Source organism: Oncorhynchus keta, chromosome 28 (assembly GCF_023373465.1).
Source record: "Oncorhynchus keta strain PuntledgeMale-10-30-2019 chromosome 28, Oket_V2, whole genome shotgun sequence".
Classification (NCBI taxonomy): domain Eukaryota; kingdom Metazoa; phylum Chordata; class Actinopteri; order Salmoniformes; family Salmonidae; genus Oncorhynchus; species Oncorhynchus keta.
Window position 1 is genome coordinate 63,135,752 of NC_068448.1, and position 23,089 is coordinate 63,158,840.

At 42.6% G+C, this 23,089-nt stretch overlaps 2 protein-coding genes across 3 annotated transcripts; one reads left to right on the plus strand and one right to left on the minus strand.

Annotated features, from left to right (window-relative positions):
• Positions 1-226: 226 nt before the first annotated feature.
• Positions 227-6,032, minus strand: pkia (cAMP-dependent protein kinase inhibitor alpha). The gene is made up of 3 exons (XM_035741777.2): positions 5,797-6,032; positions 2,178-2,355; positions 227-1,513 (listed from the first exon to the last, which is right to left on the minus strand). The coding sequence occupies exons 2-3, from the start codon at positions 2,326-2,328 to the stop codon at positions 1,437-1,439; spliced, it is 228 nt and encodes a 75-aa protein (XP_035597670.1). The 5' UTR covers positions 2,329-2,355; positions 5,797-6,032; the 3' UTR covers positions 227-1,436.
• Positions 6,033-7,984: 1,952 nt separating this feature from the next.
• On the plus strand, positions 7,985-23,026 carry zc2hc1a (zinc finger, C2HC-type containing 1A). Of its 2 annotated transcripts, XM_035741778.2 has the most exons (10): positions 7,985-8,147; positions 9,229-9,308; positions 9,390-9,506; positions 9,787-9,822; positions 16,365-16,506; positions 17,971-18,122; positions 18,294-18,387; positions 18,713-18,818; positions 19,388-19,498; positions 19,986-23,026. In XM_035741778.2, the coding sequence occupies exons 1-10, from the start codon at positions 8,132-8,134 to the stop codon at positions 20,116-20,118; spliced, it is 987 nt and encodes a 328-aa protein (XP_035597671.1). In that variant the 5' UTR covers positions 7,985-8,131; the 3' UTR covers positions 20,119-23,026. The 2 variants fall into 2 exon arrangements, with proteins under 2 accessions (XP_035597671.1, XP_035597672.1); XM_035741779.2 differs by lacking the exon at positions 9,787-9,822.
• The last annotated feature ends 63 nt before the right edge of the window (positions 23,027-23,089 follow it).

A 23,089-nucleotide genomic window follows, 5' to 3' on the forward strand; every position in this document is an offset into this window, starting at 1 on the left:
TCAAACCTGTTGTAACCAGGGGCTGTATAGCTCTACTGGTGTTGAAGACTTTGAAGCTATCCAGATGACCCGTACCATCTGGACTGAGCTGAGAGACATGGCAGTGGAACAGAGTGGAGCTGGCTGTCACCAAGTCTGAACTGCAATGCCAAAAAACAATGTAGACCACAAGACCGTGTTGACCACAAGAGGGAGCCACTGGCAATAAACTCACTCGCCTCCTATCAATGATGAATGATCTTTATTTGTACATCCAAACAAACAACTCAACAATGGCGTCGAGCATAGATGTCAGTCTCACCTTCAAAACTAGTGTTCTTCTCGTCACGAGTTACTAATCCAAACTGATTAAATAATCCATGACGGAAATTGTAGCCTATGAATTTGGATTAATAACTTGTTTTATGAAATACAGAAAAAAAAAAAAAAAAAAAAAAAAAAGAGTAAGTCACAGCTCAATTCCTGGTACAGTGGGTGAGACAGGACACGACCATGGGACAGTAAACACACTGATCAGCCACACAATATGGAGGGGACATCAGCTAGCAGTGTACACTTACATAGCAAACCTGTTGGAGACAAGCAAAACAGTGCAGCGAAACTAACGGCCATCTTTTAGTGTCAGTGTGTCCAATTATCACGTCATGACAATGTATATGACATTTTTGTTTCCAACCCCAGTGCCGTGCCTTGTCAAGTCTCTGGTAAAAGAGGTTCTCAAGCTCAGGAGATCACTTGGATTAATGAAGGTTCAATCATTTAGAGAGTGAAAGGAGGTTGTTGTTACTGTAAGGATGTCCACATGATTGACAGGGGGCCTGGGCCAATGGCATCAGGGCAGAGAGGAAAGAGCTGGAGTCAGTGTCCAATCACTGTTCATTGTTACAGTTTAGTTCTGTGTTTATAGTGGTAACCATAGAGAATCCCCAAGGCGGGTTAGGCAAGTTCCACTTCCTCTATTGAAAACATCTTCAGCCACGTCCCAATCACATTAAATGGCTTCCTTTCCTTTAGGAAGGACCACCGAAAAGTCAATGGGTAAGATTCCACCACATTGTTTTCATCTGTCGTACCATATTACTCCAATTCTGTTCCTTCCCATTCATCTCCTTGAAGTGAACACACTTCAAGGAGAGAGGGGAGAATCGGAACTGGGGTCTTGTCTAATTTCAGCTTCAGTGGTTTAGAAGGAAAGTAGGTAAGGAAAGGGAGCTTTTTAAGACTGTTGGGACGCGGACCAGCACAGAGGGCTCAGTGTGCTGCGGTTGCCTAAGTAAACCCAACAATTCATATTATTGGCTCAGGGCAGAGTTTTGAGAGAAGTTGGGGAGGGACTACTGGACAATAGTAGGGTGAAAGATCAGTTCACAGATTAGAAGTTTGGAAAAAGAGCAGCAGTTTGTCCACTGATGACCACTGAGCGTCTGCTAGCCCTCCTACTCTTTACCCCCCTCTTCTGGTTGGGATGAAGACTCTGACGGGGCCTGGCTCTTTTCAGCATCCTCTCCTTCACCTAAGAGAAAGAGAGAGGGGAATGAAATTCATGCATTAATAATGACTCTAAATGACATCATTACATCTGACGTCAGTGAGAGAGAAAGAGAGAGAGAGCAGAAGGGCGTTTGAGTTGAGTCATCCGCTAAAGCGACTATAAGACATATTGACTGATGTCACCATGTAAATATGGACAGCAGGACAACACTATTGGAGAATCTTAATTGCATACTCCTTCCGTCCTCTCTCCTTGCCTCCTTCTCAAAACCCACTGGAGGAGAAGGTCAGAGGGGAGGGCCCTCTGGCTTTCTCATCCAATGGGTTTTGAAAAGAAGGTCAGGAGAGAGGGGTGAGGAATATGCAATTGAGATTCTCCCTATGAGTTATCAAGGGAAACGCATGGCTCATCTGGCCGCCTGTCGGTTTCAACTTCCTGCGTTGGCCAAATTGGCATTATCTTGGCATTGTCACACTTTCTCCCATATGTCATGTAAAACAACACATCGCCCTGCTACAGAAAGAGATGAAGAGATAATATAGACCAATTTATAAAACACAGGTCCTGGCAAGTCTGGATTTTGTCTCAAGTTGAAACACCAAATGCATCTTTCATTAGCTTCCTGACCAACAGCTGAATTATGCTAGCCAAGTTTTGAAACAGAGTGTTTGTCTAATGCTCTCACCGGATTTGTTGATGTTGAGCTGAGCCAGGTCGTGTGATAGGTCGCTGGGTCCCTGTGCCTCAGGGGATTGTGGGATGTCGTGTACGGCGTTCCGTCGGCCGGTCCGCTGTGAAGCGATGAAGTCTTCATATGTCGCCTCCACATCAGTCATAGCTGATACACCTCAACATAGCAGGGCCTGGGAGACAGGGGAACACACGCACACAATGGAAACACACTTACAGTCTCCCAGGGCAGTGGATGGATTACCCTGTGCCATAAACCAGCCATCTGCTGAGTGGAGCCAGATGGAAAGCCTTGATGTTTTTTTTTAGTTAGCACCCAGTGCACCCAGTCCCTACAACATAAGTGATATTGCCATGGGGTTTAGGGGGACATGTAATTTATTTAAAATAAAAAAATAGCAGGAAATTAGCTTTAAAGTAGCTGTCCAGTGTTTACAGATTTCTATAAATTTACATTTACATTTACATTTAAGTCATTTAGCAGACGCTCTTATCCAGAGCGACTTACAAATTGGTGCATACACCTTATAATTTGACCTATAATTGGTGTGGGCATACCCCAGCAACAGAATGGTGTGGGCATACCTCAACACCAGAATGGTGTGGCCATACCCCAACAACAGAAGGGTGTGGGCATACCCCAACAACAGAAGGGTGTGGGCATACCCCAACAACAGAAGGGTGTGGGCATACCCCAACAACAGAAGGGTGTGGGCATACCCCAACAACAGAAGGGTGTGGGCATACCCCAACAACAGAATGGTGTGGGCATGCCCCAACAACAGAATGGTGTGGGCATGCCCCAACAACAGAATGGTGTGGGCATGCCCCAACAACAGAATGGTGTGGGCATGCCCCAACAACAGAATGGTGTGGGCATGCCCCAACAACAGAATGGTGTGGGCATGCCCCAACAACAGAATGGTGTGGGCATGCCCCAACAACAGAATGGTGTGGGCATGCCCCAACAACAGAATGGTGTGGGCATGCCCCAACAACAGAATGGTGTGGGCATGCCCCAACAACAGAATGGTGTGGGCATACCCCAACAACAGAATTGTGTGGGCATTCCCCAACAACAGAATTGTGTGGGCATTCCCCAACAACAGAATTGTGTGGGCATGCCCCAACAACAGAATTGTGTGGGCATGCCCCAACAACAGAATTGTGTGGGCATGCCACAACAACAGAATGGTGTGGGCATGCCCCAACAACAGAATGGTGTGGGCATACCCCAACAACAGAATGGTGTGGGCATTCCCCAACAACAGAATGGTGTGGGCATTCCCCAACAACAGAATGGTGTGGGCATTCTCCAACAACAGAATGGTGTGGGCATTCCCCAACAACAGAATGGTGTGGGCATTCCCCAACAACAGAATGGTGTGGGCATTCCCCAACAACAGAATGGTGTGGGCATTCCCCAACAACAGAATGGTGTGGGCATTCCCCAACAACAGAATGGTGTGGGCATACCCCAACAACAGCATGGTGTGGGCATACCCCAACAACAGAATGGTGTGGGCATATACCATTCATTAAAAAAATATTCATGCGAGGAGACTGCTGTTTGGCAATCTCATCCTCCTCAGGAGGCATCATCCTCTATATTGTGTTTTCAAAATACCCCTCAATAGAGGCATAAAAAGTAATGTCAAACGACACAGAATTGCAGGACATGTGTTTTATAAAGTCAATATTTTCACCCTTGCACTATAAACACACACTTAGTCAGTGGCATTGTCATCACTGACATTACCTTCCCTTATGAACAGTTTAACACCTCTGAATTCAAAAGCAACTCTATTTCTCAATATTATACAATTCTTTGCCCAATGAAGGAAACACTATTGTTTAGTATTAGCATGCATTGGACAAAATCCAAATCCTTAAACAACATGATTTCATATACAGTAACCATTGCCAGGGAGATTGAGGTTAAGCCCCACTGCTGACATGATAACACCCTATTAGAGAGAGGTTATACCCAGAATGCAGTGCCAAACCGTGACCGCCAGGTGCTATTTTAGGCCTCTATTCTCCTCTCAGCTGCTTGGCACTCAGCTGTGATGCTCAAAATGGTGTCACCGTGGCAGCGATGGTGAACAGCTGTTGGACTAGTAAACACTGGGTCACTCACTACTAATGAGGAACCCAGTCACCCCACACTGGTCATACACTGGGGTTCCTTTGGATTGGTTGTTATATCAACAATACTTATTTGACAAGAAAGGTTAACTTGCAGGGGAAATAAACAATTGATACTAAAATAACAGAGTATTTCCGTCAAGTATTTATTTGAGTGTTTAAGGTATAAAGACAGCATCTTATTGATATGTCTTAATGTCCTTGTGATTCTGGTCTTGCATATTTGTGTCAGAAGTACAAGATCAGGAATTGGAGGGGGACTGAGAAGGATGACTGATATACAGTACCTATTACTGTAACTGGGATAGCTGGCATAATCAATACTCATCATCGCTGGTGTGGAAAACACTTTATGCTAAGAGTTGTGGTGTGAAGTACAGTGTCTTAGAGTGATACTGTACATTCCTTTGCTGTGAGAGCTCAATGTGGCATGTAGGCTACAGGACTGGTTTTAGTGGTGGGACTGGGATGTACCTGGCAATCTGCACTCTGAAATATTCATGTTTTACATCATTTACACACAACATTACACCCGAGGAGCTAAGATCAGCATAGACTATGAGCTCGGTGTGTGTGTGTTTTCCCCGTTCACTGATTGACAAAAGTGTAGTCATTACCAAGGAACATGCCATTTGCAAGATGCCAGAGTATGTCCCTGTAGCATTAAGGGCAACAGCCTTCCTAAAATAGCCTTCAGACAAACTGCCTTCAGCTGAATAATTCAACAAGTGAAATGTGTACAGACAGCCACACACATCCTTCAGTATTCATATCTTAATGACCATAACTGATGAACACAGGCTATTTACCATGCAGCATTGAATCTGGTTATTCATAGGTTTGACGCAATCTGAAGGAACAAATTGGATCCATGGCATTAAAAAAAGTATTTACGGCCAAATCTAGCTAAATAGAAATGTAAGGCTTGGAAATCTCTCTTCTGTAAAAAACCCTCCCCTCTCGCTCACATTTCAGTTACATATGATGACAGACCTGTAGTTGTGTACTCCAGACTGAAGGATGCTCCAAGATGCAATAGGCCTACATATAGTCCAGTCATCTCTGACAAAACCATCCATTCTCAGTATTAATTATAAGGCTTTGGGGATTCATTGCATGGTCATTATGATATGTATCTAGCCTATGTTAATTAATTTCAAATGAATGTACATTAAAGAACGCGACAGTGCGTGCAATTTGTTGTTACTATGTGTCAACCCTGTAATAGCAAACGTCCGGCTGTTTGGCAACACTGTAATCAATTGTGTGGCGATGTTTAATTTGCACAACAATGAGACGGGTTCCAACCAGGCTAAATCAAAACAGCAGAGAATGTCGCTGAGCTACTGACAAAGACTTCTCTAAAAGCTGTAGCTTGACAACCTGTGAGGCAGAGCGAAAGCGGCACCATTTAAACAGGTAACACAAACACGAAATCGAAGCTTGAAATCTCATTAAAATCTTACCTGTGTGTGCTGAGGACTTCCAAACAGAAGCTGCTATGCACGGTCAATCACACAGCGACATGAGGAAGTCGACTGTCGTCTGTGATTTACGTCGCGACTCGCGTCTACAGATGCAACCGGACCTTTCTTGCTGCACGACGGGCGCAGTGGCCGCACGTAGGGCATGACGTTTGAGCGCTGGGCACAATGGTTCGGTGGTTGGTCACTGCTCGTGCACTGGCTCGTCTGTGCAATTAGGCTACTGTAGTGCAAGATGTAGACCTATTTACATTGTATAACGCTATTCGTATTATTTCTTAGGCCTAACAAAATCAATTATTACACTAACTCAATAATATAATTCAATATATACTGAACAAAAATATAAACACAACATGCAAAAATGTCAGCGATTTTACTGAGTTTCTGTTCGTTTAAGGAAATCACTAAATTGTAATACATAAATTAGGCTCTATTCTAGGAATTTCCATGATTGGGCAGGGGCGCAGCCATGGGTGGGCCTGGCTCCCCAGAGGGTGGGCCTATGCCCTCCCAGGCCCACCCATGGCTGCGCCCCTGCCCAATCATGGAAATTCCTAGACCAATCAGACTGAGTTTTCCCCCACAAAAGGGCTTTATGACACACAGAAATGCTCAGTTTCATCAGCTGTCTGGGTTGCTGTTCTCAGGCGATCTCAAAGGTGAAGAAGCCTAGGCTGCAGTGTTTACACCTGGTCTGCGGTTGTGTGGCCAGTTGGATGTACTGCCAAATTCTCTAAAAATACGTTGGAGGTTGGCTTATCGTAGAGAAATTAACATTCAATTCTCTGGCAACAGCTCTGGTAGACATTCCTGCTGTCAGCATGACAATTGCATGCTCCTTCAAAACTTGAGACATCTGTGGCATTGTGTTGTGTAACAAAACTGCACATTTTAGAGTGGCCTTTTATTGTCCCCAGGACAAGGTGCACCTGTGTAATGATCAGGCTGTTTAATCAGCTTCTTGAAATGCCACACCGGTTAGGTGGATGGATTATCTTGGCAAGGAGAAATGCTCACTAAAAGGAATGTACACAAATGTGTGCACGACATTGGAGAGAAATAGGCTTTTGTGCATATGGAACATTTCTGGGATATTTTCTTTCACCTCATGAAACATGGGACCAACACTTGTTGCGTTTTATATATTTTTTCAGTATATCTACTGGGTGAAATACCACAGTGTGCCATCACAGCAGCAACATTTGTGACCTGTTGCCACAAGAAATCAGGCAACCAGTGAAGAACAAACACCATTGTAAATAGCACTCATATTTATGTTTATTTATTTTCCCTTTTGTACTTGAACTATTTACACATCGTTACAACACTGTACATAGCCATAATATGACATTTGAAATGCCTCTATTCCTTTGAAACCTTTGTGAGTGTAATGTTTACTGTTCAGTTTTTATGGTTTATTTAACTTTTGTTTATTATGTATTTCACATATAAACATATGTTTACCATTCCAATAAAGCACTTTAAATGTAATTGAATTTAGAGTGGAGAGAGAGAGAGAGAGAGAGAGAGAGAGAGAGAGAGAGAGAGAGAGAGAGAGAGAGAGAGAGAGAGAGAGAGAGAGAGAGAGAGAGAGAGAGAGAGAGAGAGAGAGAGAGAGAGAGAGAGAGAGAGAGAGAGAGAGAGAGAGAGAGAGAGAGCGGGAGAAAGCGAGAGAGAGCTAGAGAGAGAGAGTACTGAGCAGTCAGTGTGTGAGATACTGACCCGCACAGCCAAGAAGAAAAACATATTGAGGCCTAAGAATGAGGTTTATTGTGGCAGCATGTGAAAGATCCCATTCAAACTCAACATATGTGTCCAATATGGAAGTCTGGCTGTTCAAGTTTATTGACATAAAGGCCTAATTCAAGGCTAAATGATTATATTGCAGTTTTACCAACACTCAGGGGACTTGTTAGTTTTATTTGTTTAAATTATAGGCCATGCTATCTTTGCCCTGACATGTTCTTATGTTCTTATAGGCTAAAACAGTAAACCCCCAAAAGATATGTGCTGATGTTAGCAAATTAAAAATAAAACTTGTCCAAGTAGGCCTATGGAATGAGCTTTCTTCCCATTGGGTGAATTTTACTCATTGTACTTGTGCACATGACATTAAAACGTGAAACTTACAGAGACAGAGAGAAAGGGTCGCCTCCCACGCCCCACCTGCCGTTCAAAATAAACAATGCACCCGTTCCTGTTTTGCTGACAGCAAAGGAATGGCCAATGATATCCTCGGATGTTGGGACGTGGTGCCGTCTCCTAGACAAGTTAGTTGCTACAGCAGCATCAGCGACCGACACAGACAAGAGAGATGGAGGACTTTGAAGGTAAGACGTTAAGTAAATAATACATTGAGGAGATAAACAGTTATCTATTTTACTGTTGAATAAATCCTAGGTTTTCAATGCGACTTATTTTGTTGTGTTCATTTTCGGGGATTTTTCAGTGCCGCAGAACTGCACTAATTGTCGTTTACCGACCTCTTTCTTTGCGGTGTCTGGCCAAAACAGGGCGGAGTATGACGCTATGGTTAGGGCGTTATCCCAGTATTGGTGGCACTAGTTGTTCGTAATGCATGCTTTTACCTTGTTTTTAATAGTTGAATAGCTGATTACTCTTTGATAGCTCTAAAGCTATTTGATAGCCTTTCATAGGCACAACGCTTGAAGAAAGGACATGTTGTTTGCTTGGAATGGCAGGCTCGGCAGCCTCATGCTAACCGGCTAGCTAATATTGATAGAATAGCCTAGATCAACATTTATTTTATCTCATAGCCTAAACAATAGCCTAAAAATGGGTCTGGCACAACCTAGCTAGCTACATCTAAAATGCTTCTCAGACAGTAAAGCCACTGAAACCATCACCAACAGCCTTGATGCATTGCTAGAATAAAGCACTTATATTACTTAGCCATTCTGACTAATTGTCTAATGCTACTATTTTGAACCAGTGCATAATAGTGTTTGTTACTTGAATACATTTTTGCTTAAACCTGGCACCTATCGCTTCATATTTATGTCAAACGCTGTTACGTTTTAGGCTGCCTGGGTGCCTACCTGATCATTTAAAATAAAATAGGATTTGGTAAAATACTGTAACGACTCTGGGTTTATAATCGCTGTAATCGACTCTGCCTCACTAGCATGCTTTTGCGGCACATTCGATAGCGCGCCGGACCTCGGGCTCGAAGGTCGACGGTTCGAGACCTGCTCCCTGCTGTTTCATTACAATACATTTCACACAAACAAACAAATAGCGTTTCTATATTCCTGCTTGCCATATATGCTGTTACCCATTAGGCCTAAGCATATTTCTGTCAAGTACTCTTATGCCCCTGGTGGTGTATCCTAGCCAAGGCTACTGTATGACAGCTCTTCATCTTCTCTGCATCCATTCACTTCTGTACAGATGTGGAAGAGGCTCCGCCCTCCAACGAAGAGCTGATCCCCTGTAAAATCTGTGGAAGGAGCTTCTTCACTAAAGTCCTGGTAAGACACACACACACACTATAGCATGTATGTGTATTTTGAGGTTTAAACCCCCCTGTCCCTTTCCTTCTCGCCCTGTAGAAGAAACATACCCCAATCTGTCAGAAAGCAGCAGCTAAGAAGAGAAAGGTGTTTGACTCTGGCAGGCAGAGAGCTGAGGGAACAGAGATCTCCACTATCAAACCTATCAAATCTAAGGTGAGACAACATAACAACACACACACACACACACACACACACACACACACACACACACACACACACACACACAGCTCCAATAACTGTTATTAGGCCACAGACATGCCAAAACGTGCCTCAGACCACAGTGAAAGAGGCTGTTGAAGGGACCTAGTGATGGGTTTAAGACAAGGATCCACTCTACTGTGAAACAAGTCCACATTTGTTAGCTAGATGTGACCATCAACATTTCTGTTTCCTGATAATTTGTTATACACCTTAAACCAATTATGTATTTCAGTCACACACTTCTACCACCACTGCTAAGACTGTGAAAGTAAGTTGAATAGTCTTTATTTTACGTTTGTGTGTTGTTGTAACACAACATTGCTGTCTGTATAAGGTATTCAAAAATGTATTGGTCCTTTTGCACTGTAACTTGCTCTATTTTGTCAGAAGGTCTATTTGAAACAGTAGGCTGGTCAGTAGTCTGGTCAGAATATCGAGCAATCCAATACTGTCATCTAACAACTGCATGCACCAATCCCCTTCCACTCTTTCCCTATTCTTTAACAGACAGTTTTTAAATGACCTTTTTTCATACAATTCATTTTCTAAACTAGAAAGGTAATAAATACTAAAAGCTCTCCTGCATTCAGAACTAAGCTGTATGTGCTTGGGCCATCCAAACCAGAGCTATACACTCCTAGACTGGTCCCATATCTGTCTGAATGTGCTCGGGCCATCCAAACCAGAGCTATACACTCCTAGACTGGTCCCATATCTGTCTGTATGTGCTTGGGCCATCCAAACCAGAGCTATACACTCCTAGACTGGTCCCATATCTGTCTGTATGTGCTTGGGCCATCCAAACCAGAGCTATACACTCCTAGACTGGTCCCATATCTGTCTGTATGTGCTTTAGCTCAACGCTATTGAGCTCTAGCTCTTATTGCTGGTTGTGTAGTCTAAATCTAGGTGATAACAGTAGTCTGATTTAAGAGGAGTAGCGAGGTGCTTAGGCTACATCCTATACTCTACTGCTTCTGACAGCTAGCCACGCTGCCTGACATGCATTTTAATGGGAACGGAAAAGGAAAACAATACTGTATTATGTCCTGAACAGCTGTTCCCTCCCTGCTGGCTACCAGAATAATAATTGGCCATGGTGTGTCCTAAATGGTACTCTATTTCCTATATAGTGCACTACTTTTGGGAGGGAACCTAGGTGTGTTCTCCAGTAGTGTCGTTTTCATGGGATAAACCAAATCCCAGGTATATACTGTGGTTAGTTTGGTACGTACTTTATAACATTCATTTCTATTTAGGATTCTAATCCACACTAATGGCACTATTCTCCAGGGCTTGAAAATATGTACTCTTTTGGCACTTAAACATCATGGTAAATGCAATGGTTTGGGACTGTCCTAAATTAGTGCACTAAACCAGAGCATGCAGATATCTGGAGGATAAATAATCCCTTTGAATTGGGACTGGTGAATTGCACTGCACGTTTATTTATTTTCCAAGCTATAGCAAACAATATTCTACATACAGTACATTTTTTGAAATGACCAAAGAGTTTGGTCTGCTTGGATTCTGGTATTTCACCAGCTTTGGCACGCATTAAGTCATGAACATTCTGATGTCCGACATCAAACTTATCTTTGTCAATCACAAAGCTTCACAGAAGTGCTTGTAATGCATTAATTCTCCCCATTTAAATCATGTTGCTCTGAGCTGTACTTGTCTATTGGCACACATGCTTTGACATTCAGCCCGGGGAACACATATACCATTTCATCCTTTTACTTGACTTTGACAGGTAAATGTTTAAACACCTTTATATTTAGCTAATAAGTTATGGGTTTAAAAATATGCATATCTTTATAACTAACTACAAATCACTAGTAGGCAATCTGTCTTCAGACAAAATATCCTAATAGGTGGGGAGTTTGAAAGGAGAGAAAGCATGTGATGGTGTGATCACATTGGCTGGTGATGATACATTTACTGCAGTATTAGGCCTAATATTTAGCCAACGAATGATGGGTTGATATGAATGAGCTTCTTCAGCTACACATAGCCTTTCTTTTCCAGATGAGCCCTTTCGCAGTTACACAAGCCTCTCCTCTATTCCTTTTCTCCTGGGTTTTCTCCCAGTTTTTCAAAAGTAATCTGCTAGGATTTCCCCAATTAGATAGGATTACATGTTAGAATTGTGTTTTTCATAACGGAAAAATTAGATTCTGATCTTATGGCTAGGGATAAGGATTTGGTAATCCAATCTCACCTTTTAATCAGGATTAAATGTTGTTTTTGCGTTTTTCTTCACTTAAAGGGTAGTGATTAGGACAGAAGGCATCTTGAGAAAGACACCAATGATGCTGCCTATAGAAATCTTGTAAAAAAGGAAACTGAGAGGGCAGAAAAGCTGACTATTCTAGCTGAAGAACAGATCAAGTTGATAGTGCTCCAACAAAAAGAGACAACTGTGCATTTCTTATTTCAAGCACGCTTGAAAGATGCTGGGGTTGTGTTTTCAGATGATGAAGACTTCTGGTGAGATGGCAAATTTAGTTGAAAAATATTGGAACTTTTTTAAAGTGTTATATTAAAAGTTATGCAAATAAATGAGCTTATAAGTGACATGCAAACTATTTTGTCTTGGCTATCGTCATGTAGTTCATGTGCCAGTTTTTTTTAAAGGTATCTTATTGTTTTTTGGCAAATCGGATAGGATTAAATGTTAGCATTACGTTTTTTAAAACTGGAACATTTGATTCTGATCTTCCTCATAGGGATAAGGATTTAGTAATCCAATTTGACCTTTTGTGTGTGGTTTTTGCGTTTTTCAAATCTCAAAGGTAGTGATTAGGATAATTTTTTTAATCCCCAAAATCTGGATTAGCTTTATCCCACTGGAAGGGTGGATTCAGGGTGTGTTTAGAAAGGTGAAAGGCTCTACAACCAAGAAAGGTGAGAAAGTAAAAATGGTTTTCTTACATCTGAAAACCAAAAGTTCATTATGTTAAATTGACTGCAGTATAGGTATGTGGGCAGTTTTTATATTGAGAACTGTCAAATAAATGCATCTACTTACTTATAAGTGATATGCAGGCTCTTTCATTTTTAATCAAGGTACCTTTTATTCATGTAGTTTACTCATGTTTCCCTGACAGTGGATAAGTAGTACCTCAACCTGTCCAGTAGATGGCGAGGTGTAGGCCTGTTCAATGCACTGAAAATCTGTATTCTTTTTTCTTGATATTGTGGTATCTGATACAAATGATTTATATCTGATAATATTCCAAAAAACTGGCACAAACAGTCAGATCGATCTGATCCTGGATAGAAAAAAAGAAGATTACAGAATCCGGCTCATTCTGATCCCCCTATTTATTTATTTTTAACCGGCCCCTGGAGTCACAAAAGCTATAGGCTGCAATATCTTGTTGGACATTTATGTTGAGCATGTTTTGCTACAATGAATCCTGTTTAGATAACTGTCTGCTGCTACTATAAACAAAATCAGTTATCAGGGATGTTTGCTAGCAGGCAATGTGCATGATATCTAACAAAGCAGAGTGAGGGTAGGAAACGTGGAACAAAATGTTCATCAAGGTCAGATGTTGTATTTCTTGCTGAAAGAGCAGATTTGAAGGTTTCTAAAACACATATAAACTCAAATAAAATGGGGGCATATCCCTTGTTTGTTATATGACAGCAGTTCCACATATTCCAGTGACACAAGTTATTATTATTTATATTATTAGTTATAGTCTTTACAACACTGAACAAAAATATAAATGCAATGTGCAACAATTTCTACGATTTTACTGAGTTACAGTTCATATAAGGAAATCAGTCAATTGTTGGTCACAGATACCTTGGCGTGGCTCAGAAAACCAGTCCGTATCTAGTTCGACCACCATTTGCCTCTTGCAAATGTATCTCCTTCGTATAGAGTTGATTGTGGCCTGTGGAATGTTGTCCCACTCCTCTTCAATGGCTGTGTGAAGTTGCTGGATATTAGTGGGAACTGGAACATGCTGTCACACATGTCAATCCAGAGCGTCCCACACATGCTCAATGGGTGACATGTCTGGTGAGTATGCGGGTCATGGAAGAACTGGGACATTTTCAACTTTCAAGAATTGTGTTATCATGCTGAAACATGAGGTGATGGCGGATGAATGGCACGACAATTGTCCACAGGATCTCATCACAGTATATCTGTGCATTCAAATTGCCATCGATAAAATGCAATTGTGTTTGCCCACACAACACCGTACACGCTGTCTGCCATCTGCCCGGTACAGTTGAAACCGGGATTCATCCGAGAAGAGCACACTTTCCCAGCGTGCCAGTGGCTGTTCTCAAGACGATCCCGCAGGTGAAGAAGCCAGATGTGGAGGGCTGGCGTCGTTACACGTGGTCTGCGGTTGTTAGGCCAGTTGGATGTACTGCCAAATTCTCTAAAATACATTGGAAGTGGTTTATGGTAGAGAAATTAACATTCTTGGGCTACCGCTCTGGTGGACAGTCATGCAGTCAGCATGCTAATTGCACACTCCCTCAACTTGAGACATCTGTGGCATTGTGTTGTTTAACAAAATTGTACATTTTACAGTGGCCTTTTTATTGTCCCCAGCACAAGGTGCACCTGTGTAATGATCATGCTGTTTAATCAGCTTCTTGATATACCACACCTGTCAGGTGGATGGATTATCTTGGCAATAGAGAAATCTCCCTAACAGGAATGTAAACAAATTTGTGCACAAAATTTGAAAGTAGTGCACTTTTTTGTACGTATGGAACATTTCTGAGATCTTCTATTTCAGCTCGAAACATGGGACCAACACTTTACACCATAGTGCCCTCCAAGCTCGTCATCAAGCTCGAGACCCACGGTCTCGACCCCGCCCTGTGCAACTGGTTACTGGACTTCCTGACGGGCCGCCCCCAGGTGGTGAGGGTAGGCAACAACATCTCCACCCCGCTGATCCTCAACACTGGGGCCCCACAGGGGTGCGTTCTGAGCCCTTTCCTGTACTCCCTGTTCACCCACGACTGCGTGGCCACGCACGCCTCCAACTCAATCATCAAGTTTGCGGACGACACAACTGTGGTAGGCTTGATTACCAACAACGACGAGACGGCCTACAGGGAGGAGGTGAGGGCCCTCGGAGTGTGGTGTCAGGAAAATAACCTCACACTCAACGTCAACAAAACTAAGGAGATGATTGTGGACTTTAGGAAACAGCAGAGGGAACACCCCCCTATCCACATCGATGGAACAGTAGTGGAGAGGGTAGTAAGTTTTAAGTTCCTCGGCGTACACATCACAGACAAACTGAATTGGTCCACCCACACAGACAGCATCGTGAAGAAGGCGCAGCAGCGCCTCTTCAACCTCAGGAGGCTGAAGAAATTCGGCTTGTCACCAAAAGCACTCACAAACTTCTATCACCGCCTGGTACGGCAACTGCTCCGCCCACAACCGTAAGGCTCTCCAGAGGGTAGTGAGGTCTGCACAACGCATCACCGGGGGCAAACTACCTGCCCTCCAGGACACCTACACCACTCGATGTCACAGGAAGGCCATAAAGATCATCAAGGACAGCAACCACCCGAGCCACTGCCTGTTCACCCCGCTATCATCCAGAAGGCGAGGTCAGTACAGGTGCATCAAAGCTGGGACCGAGAGACTGAAAAACAGCTTCTATCTCAAGGCCATCAGACTGTTAAACAGCCACCACTAACATTGAGTGGCTGCTGCCAACACACTGACTCAACTCCAGCCACTTTAATAATGGGAATTGATGGGAAATTATGTAAAATATATCACTAGCCACTTTAAACAATGCTACCTAATATAATGTTCCCTACATTATTCATCTCATATGTATACGTATATACTGTACTCTATATCATCTACTGCATCCTTATGTAATACATGTATCACTAGCCACTTTAACTATGCCACTTTGTTTACATACTCATCTCATATGTATATACTGCACTCAATACCATCTACTGTATCTTGCCTATGCCGCTCTGTACCATCACTCATTCATATATCTTTATGTACATATTCTTTATCCCCTTACACTTGTCTATAAGGTAGTAGTTTTGGAATTGTTAGCTAGATTACTTGTTGGTTATTACAGCATTGTCGGAACTAGAAGCACAAGCATTTCGCTACACTCGCACTAACATCTGCTAACCATGTGTATGTGACAAATAAAATTTGATTTGATTTACATGTTGTGTTTTTTATAGTTTTGTTCAGTATATAAAATATATGTGTGTTGACTGTGGTCAGGGCAGGGAATGTATGTGTTTCTTGTCTGTTTTAATGAACAAAATCATGAACTATTGATTTAATTTGCATGGCACAGCCATGTAGCAGCCTATGGACAGTACAGACCAGTAACATAATTAAACTCAAAATATGCCATTCTATTAGTCACTTAGGACCTGCCTGAACAAATGAATAATGCATTTCTTTGTGATGGTTTCTATTCAATGGACTTATTAAAATAGGCCAGCCACACTCCCACACCCCTACTCCCACTCGTCCCAGGTGTCGGCATGCGCACAGGAGGTATAAAAGGCTTATGCCAGCAATAATGTGGTAAAAATGAGACTGTTTGAAAGGGTAGCATATAAGCATTGTAAAAAAACAAACAGGTAACATACCGTAAATCCTGTGTGAATAAGGTATTAGAAGCAAGTGAGAGATGTTGCTGTGAGGTTTCTTTCTCTATTCTAAAGTCATTAAAAGGCACCACTTTGGATCCAGTTTCCCTTCATCATTCCAGGCGGATGGGTTACTGAAGTGTGTGTGTGTGTGTGTGTGTGTGTTCGTTCCAGCCGGAGCCTCCTAAGAAGCAGTCTAACTGGCGCAGGAAACACGAGGACTTCATTGCCACCATCAGAGCTGCCAAGGGCATCACTCAGGTCATGAAGGATGGGGGACCCTTACCCCCTCCTCCACCACCCTCCTACGACCCAGGTAACAAAACCCTTACCCCCTCCTCCACCCCTCTCTTACAACCCAGGTAACAATATCCTTACCCCCTCCTCTAGCCCCCTCCTATGACCCTGGTAACAACACCCTTACCCAGGTAACAAAACACCCTTACTCCCCCCTCAGTACGACTTCTCTTTCTTAAGAGACCTACTGCAAGCGAATTCTACAAGTGAGTTTCCAGACAATACAAAACAGTAATTTAAAACCATTAGACTTTGGTAGTGACACATTCGTACTATTCACACCATGACACAAATACATAATATCTTCATGTGTTTCCAGATTATATCCGGTGACTGTGTTATTGTGTTTGTTCCAGATTGTATCCGGTGACTGTGTTATTGTGTTTGTTCCAGATTATATCCGGTGACTGTGTTATTGTGTTTGTTCCAGATTATATCCGGTGACTGTGTTATTGTGTTTGTTCCAGATTGTATCCGGTGACTGTGTTATTGTGTTTGTTCCAGATTATATCCGCTGACTGTGTTATTGTGTTTGTTCCAGATTGTATCCGGTGACTGTGTTATTGTGTTTGTTCCAGATTATATCCGGTGACTGTGTTATTGTGTTTGTTCCAGATTGTATCCCGTGGTTGTGTTGTTCCAGATTGTATCTAGTGATTGTGTTGTTCCAGATTGTATCTAGTGATTGTGTTGTTCCAGATTGTATCTAGTGATTGTGTTGTTCCAGATTGTATCTAGTGATTGTGTTGTTCCAGATTGTATCTAGTGATTGTGTTGTTCCAGATTGTATCCCGTGGTTGTGTTGTTCCAGATTGTATCCCGTGGTTGTGTTGTTCCAGATTGTATCCCGTGGTTGTGTTGTTCCAGATTGTATCCCGTGGTTGTGTTGTTCCAGATTGTATCCCGTGGTTGTGTTGTTCCAGATTGTATCCCGTGGTTGTGTTGTTCCAGATTGTATCCCGTGGTTGTGTTGTTCCAGATTGTATCCCGTGGTTGTGTTGTTCCAGATTGTATCCCGTGGTTGTGTTGTTCCAGATTATATCCCGTGGTTGTGTTGTTCCAGATTATATCCAGTGATTGTGTTGTTCCAGATTATATCCAGTGATTGTGTTGTTCCAGATTGTATCTAGTGATTGTGTTGTTCCAGATTGTATCTAGTGATTGTGTTGTTCCAGATTGTATCTAGTGATTGTGTTGTTCCAGATTATATCCCGTGGTTGTGTTGTTCCAGATTATATCCAGTGATTGTGTTGTTCCAGATTATATCCAGTGATTGTGTTGTTCCAGATTGTATCCCGTGGTTGTGTTGTTCCAGATTGTATCCCGTGGTTGTGTTGTTCCAGATTGTATCCCGTGGTTGTGTTGTTCCAGATTATATCCCGTGGTTGTGTTGTTCCAGATTATATCCAGTGATTGTGTTGTTCCAGATTATATCCAGTGATTGTGTTGTTCCAGATTATATCCAGTGATTGTGTTGTTCCAGATTATATCCAGTGTCCATTCTGCGAGCGGCGGTTCAGTGAGAATGCAGCAGACAGACACATGAAATTCTGTAAGGAGCAGCACGCTCGCATGCAGAATAAGGCCAAGGCACCCGGGGTTGTGGACGCCAAGAAAACACCTGCACGCACACAGGTAGGACAGCACTGATGTGTGTGTGGTTGTTTAACGTTTCTTTAAGTGTGTGAGCCATCCACTGACAGTAAAGTGCGCAGTGAGTGTTGCATAGCATAAAACAAGTGTGTCTGTGTGTGTGTCTGTGTGTGTGTCTGTGTGTGTGTCTGTGTGTGTGTGCGCGCTCCACAGTTCAAGCCTCCTGCTCCTGTGAAGAAGGCTAACTCTCCTGCTGTGCCCTCTTCCTCCCGTTTACCCCAGAGATCTGTCCTGGGCCAGCCCTCCGGTAACTCACACACGGTGTCTCAAGTCAGATGATGGTGCAGATATTGGTGTAACCCAGGGGTTATTTCACATGCTTGTCTCTATTTCTGCTCAGTCTCTTTAAGAACACTGTCCCTCTGTCTTACAGAGGACAACTCCAAGTAGACCCTGTCTCTTCTGTGCTAGGCCACACTGACTGAAGCAGAATCAACAAAACCTCTTGGGCTGGGCACATCGGCCATTCAGATACAATGTCACTGAATTTAAGCCATTTTGCTGGAGAGATAGGACTGAGATGTTTTTAAGTCTACACCCTGTGTTCCTCTCCTCTCCTCTTGTCCCTATAGGGATTTCATCCAGTAAGGTTCCCTCTGCAGGATCAGTGAGGAGCGCTCCGTCTGGTTACTCTCCTAACCGCAGCGCCACTTCTGGCCTCACTAGTCCACCTTCAGGGTTAGTACACACACACATGCTGACAACACTAACACACATACACACCATGCTCACACTTCTAAAACGGTTCGAATAATGTCTGTGAGTATAACAGAACTCATATGACAGGCAAAAACCTGAGAAAAATCCAACCAGGAAGTGGGAGATCTGAGGTTTGTAGTTTTTCAAAGCTTGGCCTACTGAATACACAGTGTCTATGGAGTCAAGTTGCACTTGACTCCATTGAGTCAGTGGTCTGGCAGAGTGTCTCAGGCTCGTGACACACACTCCCGACAGAGTTAGCTCTCGTTCCAGTGCTTTTCTTCAGACAATGAACTTCTCTGGTTGGAACCTTATTGATGATTTATGTTAAAAACATCCTAAAAATAGATTCCATACATCGTTTGACTTGTTTCTACGATCTGTAACTGAACTTTTCGAGTTTTTGTCTGGACGAAGTGCTCGCGCCTCATGAACTTGCACAATTGGTGGCTGACGAAATACTTTTTTCTCCCACTGTACGTTTAAGACCACCAGTAAAAACTCTTCCCTTCTTTCTCCTCTTCTTCTTCCTCCTCTCCTTCTCCCAGTGTTGGAGGTAAGCCCCGTCCAGTAGGTTCCTATGGCTCTGTGAAAATCTCTCAGACAGCAGGGGGACTCAACAACAGGAAAGCCTACAACACAGACAAATACAACTCCAGGTAGGAAAAGGCCTGTATGAGTGTGACTGGGAGATTGTATGTGATGCTTTACTTGTAGTTGAAGTGTTAGACAAAATAGAAGTCCAGACAATAAACACTGTCCTCTTGTGGTTGGTGTTGGTATCGCTCAAAGGACCTTCCCCTCTGACCTTCTCCTCCAGTGGGTTTTGAGAAGGAGGCAAGGAGAGAGGACGCAAGGAGTATGCAATTAAGATTCTCCAATAGTGTTGTCCTGCTGTCCATATTTACATGGTGACATCAGTCAATATGTCTTATAGTCGCTTTAGCGGATGACTCAACTCAAACGCCCTTCTGCTCTCTCTCTTTCACTGACGTCAGATGTAATGATGTCATTACTAATGCATTAATTTCCTATCTTGCTCTTTCCCCACTCTCTCTTTCTCTCACCCCCTCTTTCTTTGTGTGTGTGTGTGTTTTATATCTCACTCTCTACATTTTTCCCCTTCCCTGTCTTTCTCTACTTCAGGAGCGATGGCAAAAGTGAAAACGTGGATAATGGGGGAATGATGACAAAGTTCTGCCACGAGTGTGGAACACAGTACCCTGTAGACTGGGCCAAGTTCTGCTGTGAGTGTGGGGTCCGTAGGATGTGTATTTAAAGGAGGAGAGTGAGGGATAGAGGTGAGAGATAGAGGAGGAGAAGAGAGAGGGAGAGAGAAAGGAGTAGGAGGATAGAGAAAAGGGGGAAAGATAGGTGGAGAGGAAGGAAATTAAATTAAAGAAGGGCAGTTCACTAGAACCCTGGGCCATGATGCTGTTATGACACTTACCTAGTTAAAATAGTACATGGCAAGCAGGAGTCCCCCCTCATAATATTGTAAAGTCAGTTTGATATCAGCTCTCATAACTGTTAATGTCATTATTATGACAGTGTTTTGTAGGCTTTACTACAGAAGACTCGAGCACATAATTACCCCAAATGTCCACCCTAACCCATTGTTATCCCAACCACTGCCTATGTACCATGATCTCCAAGCCCTCTCCAGTATAACCCTAGGTAGAAACACACTCATCCCATCTACTCCCTCCCTCCCATTTCTCTCCTGACTCACATTTTCAATGTATTACTATTGAAGTGCAATATGATTGACTACTGATTTTAAAAAAGGAGTTTAATTCTTGAAGATGAATGGAATGTGTGACGTGGCAAAGTGGACTCATTCTTTTCATTGAGTCATGAGTAGAATTAATGTTAAGTATTTGGAAAATAATACACATGGGTTTTACAGGACCAGTGTAAGAGCAGGTTGGCCTTTTATTGTTATGAATCTTGTCCTGGAGGCAGAACTGAGGTTGTGTCTACACTTGACAATTTCATGCGACTTCTGCTGTCAGAATACGAAGATCGCATTGAAAAGACGGGTCTAGACGCACAAAAGTCACTTTGTGGTCTAATTGTGTTCACATCTGAAGTGGTCAGGGATGCATTGTGTGTGGATTTCTCCTCAGTCTGGACGCAATCAGGCTACAGAAAGCGCAAACAGTGGGCAACATCATCAGCACTCCTCCACCAAATCCCCAGAAAACGTGTGTTTTGGGACAGAGAGGCACCTTTTCATTATAACGTTGGAGGGAATACGTTCTTAGTGTGAGAGGAACGTGTTTTCTGGCCTCAAATGGTAGCCAACTAGCTAATATTTAGAAAAACATTTTTGTTTGGCTAGCGTTTGCAATCCCTTTAGTGTTGCTCACTATCTTGCTGGCTAGCTACAGAGGTTAGCTAGCTAGTTAGCTACAGTAGTTATTATCATATTTCGCCTATACCACCGTTTGTAGAATGCATACTGTCATTTGAAAATGGTGTGGAAAAAAAGGGAATCCGGACACACTGTGGACACGGTAGACACATTTAAATGTAGGTGTAGACACATGACCTGATCAGAATACAAAAGCTGCATGAACTGTCAAGTCTAGACACGGCCCGAGTGATTTCCCCTTAGGACAGATTGCAATGTCAAAATTGTCTATATTGTAAAAATTCCTGAAACCAAGAATTAGCTTTTTGGTCTTCATTTAGGGTTAGGCATCAGGTTTAGCGGTGTGGTTATGGTGAGGGTAAGGGTTATGTTTAAAATCAGATTGTATGACTGCAGAGCTGCCTCCAGAACAAAATGTATGAAGAAAAAACCCTCCACTCACATGCAGCATAAGAGGCCATTGCTGTTTAAATAGTTGTGGTACAGGTCAGGTTTTTTAAATGATTTTAAAGGCAGCAGTTTCAATACACAGTATAACATTTCTGATACAATTATACGATACAAGGTGTTAAAATTGACCATCATTCATATACTGCTATTTCCACATACTGTATACAAGGAAATGGGTTCATTTATTTCATCGCTCTGTGTTTGTTTTAACTAAGAAATCAAAATGTATTTTTTTCATGGTTTTGTGAAAGATGTTTTCTGTATCTACCTACATGTGTTCTGTGTTTTCCTTCAGTGAGTACGATTACGTGCACACAGTAATGCGACTATTGTGGATAGTCAGATTACCTGATGGCACTCTGATAAATGCAGAAAATCGCCAATCAAAATAGCTATGTTCTATCACAGTGACCATGTTAGTTTTGGGAAGCATATTTGATTCTGAGTTCAGACATATAACGTTTGTATGTGAAAACCACTTCTCAAATTCACTTCACTCACATTAAAATGGGAGGCTCGCTGAGCTGGTGCCCAACACGTGCAGATCAAATACACGGCTGGAACACAGATTAAGGTGTTTACATGTCCTAATCATTTGAAAGATTACTCAGAAAACCGTATGCTTACTTAGATTTTGACCGTACGCCGATTTAACATCAGAGTAAGGTGTTTACATTACTACTGCATAGTCTGCCAACTGCAATAGGCTGTTTTAGTATCGAGTTCTTACTGTGCATGTAAACGTACTCTGTGTTAATTTTGAATCACTATTGAATGGGATAATCTGAGATTTATGGTACGGGCCAGTACATGCACTGACCAGTCCTCACCAACATTGGCCAGTCCTCACCAACACTGTCCCTGCAGGTCACATTCATCCAGTTGCCCAGACCACATCAATGATCTTCAATCATGGTCCTGGACCCCACAGGCTGCGCAGGCTTTTGACCCAGCCCGGCACTAACACACCTGTTTCTACTGTTCTTGATGAGGCTCATGGTGGTTCATTTAGCTGAATCAGTGTGTTAGTGTTGGGCAGGAACAAAAGCCTGCACACACTGCTGCCCACCAGTAAGACTGTAAAGACATCTACCCAACTCATGATAAGGGTAAATAATAATTTTACACTATAAGGAACTCATCTAATTTCATACATATCATTAATGTTATTGTAGTCATCTTTATATTGAGCTGTATCGAAACATCTTAATTTGTGTCATTTTAAAGAACTTGCAAATGACTGTAAAAGCATTATTTAGATGATATGCAATGCTAACCTGACTGGATGGGACATTCCTATGCTGGAAATTGACTGTCGGACTTCCGTCCTGAACATTTGACAATAAACATTTCTAAAGAATCTGCTGTGTATTAGTCATTCAACGTGTGTGTGTGTGTTGTCATCTTTAGCTAGGGAAAAACA

Excerpts from the sequence above, each read along its gene's own strand:
- zc2hc1a (XM_035741778.2), top strand. Across the intron at positions 9,309-9,389 it reads GCTTCTTCACTAAAGTCCTG|AAGAAACATACCCCAATCTG; the intron begins GTAAGACACACA and ends CTCGCCCTGTAG. Across the intron at positions 9,507-9,786 it reads TCAAACCTATCAAATCTAAG|TCACACACTTCTACCACCAC; the intron begins GTGAGACAACAT and ends TATGTATTTCAG.
- pkia (XM_035741777.2), bottom strand. The coding sequence starts at position 2,328 with ATGACTGATGTGGAGGCGACATATGAAGACTTCATCGCTTCACAGCGG. Across the intron at positions 1,514-2,177 it reads GCTCAACATCAACAAATCCG|GTGAAGGAGAGGATGCTGAA; the intron begins GTGAGAGCATTA and ends TCTTTCTCTTAG.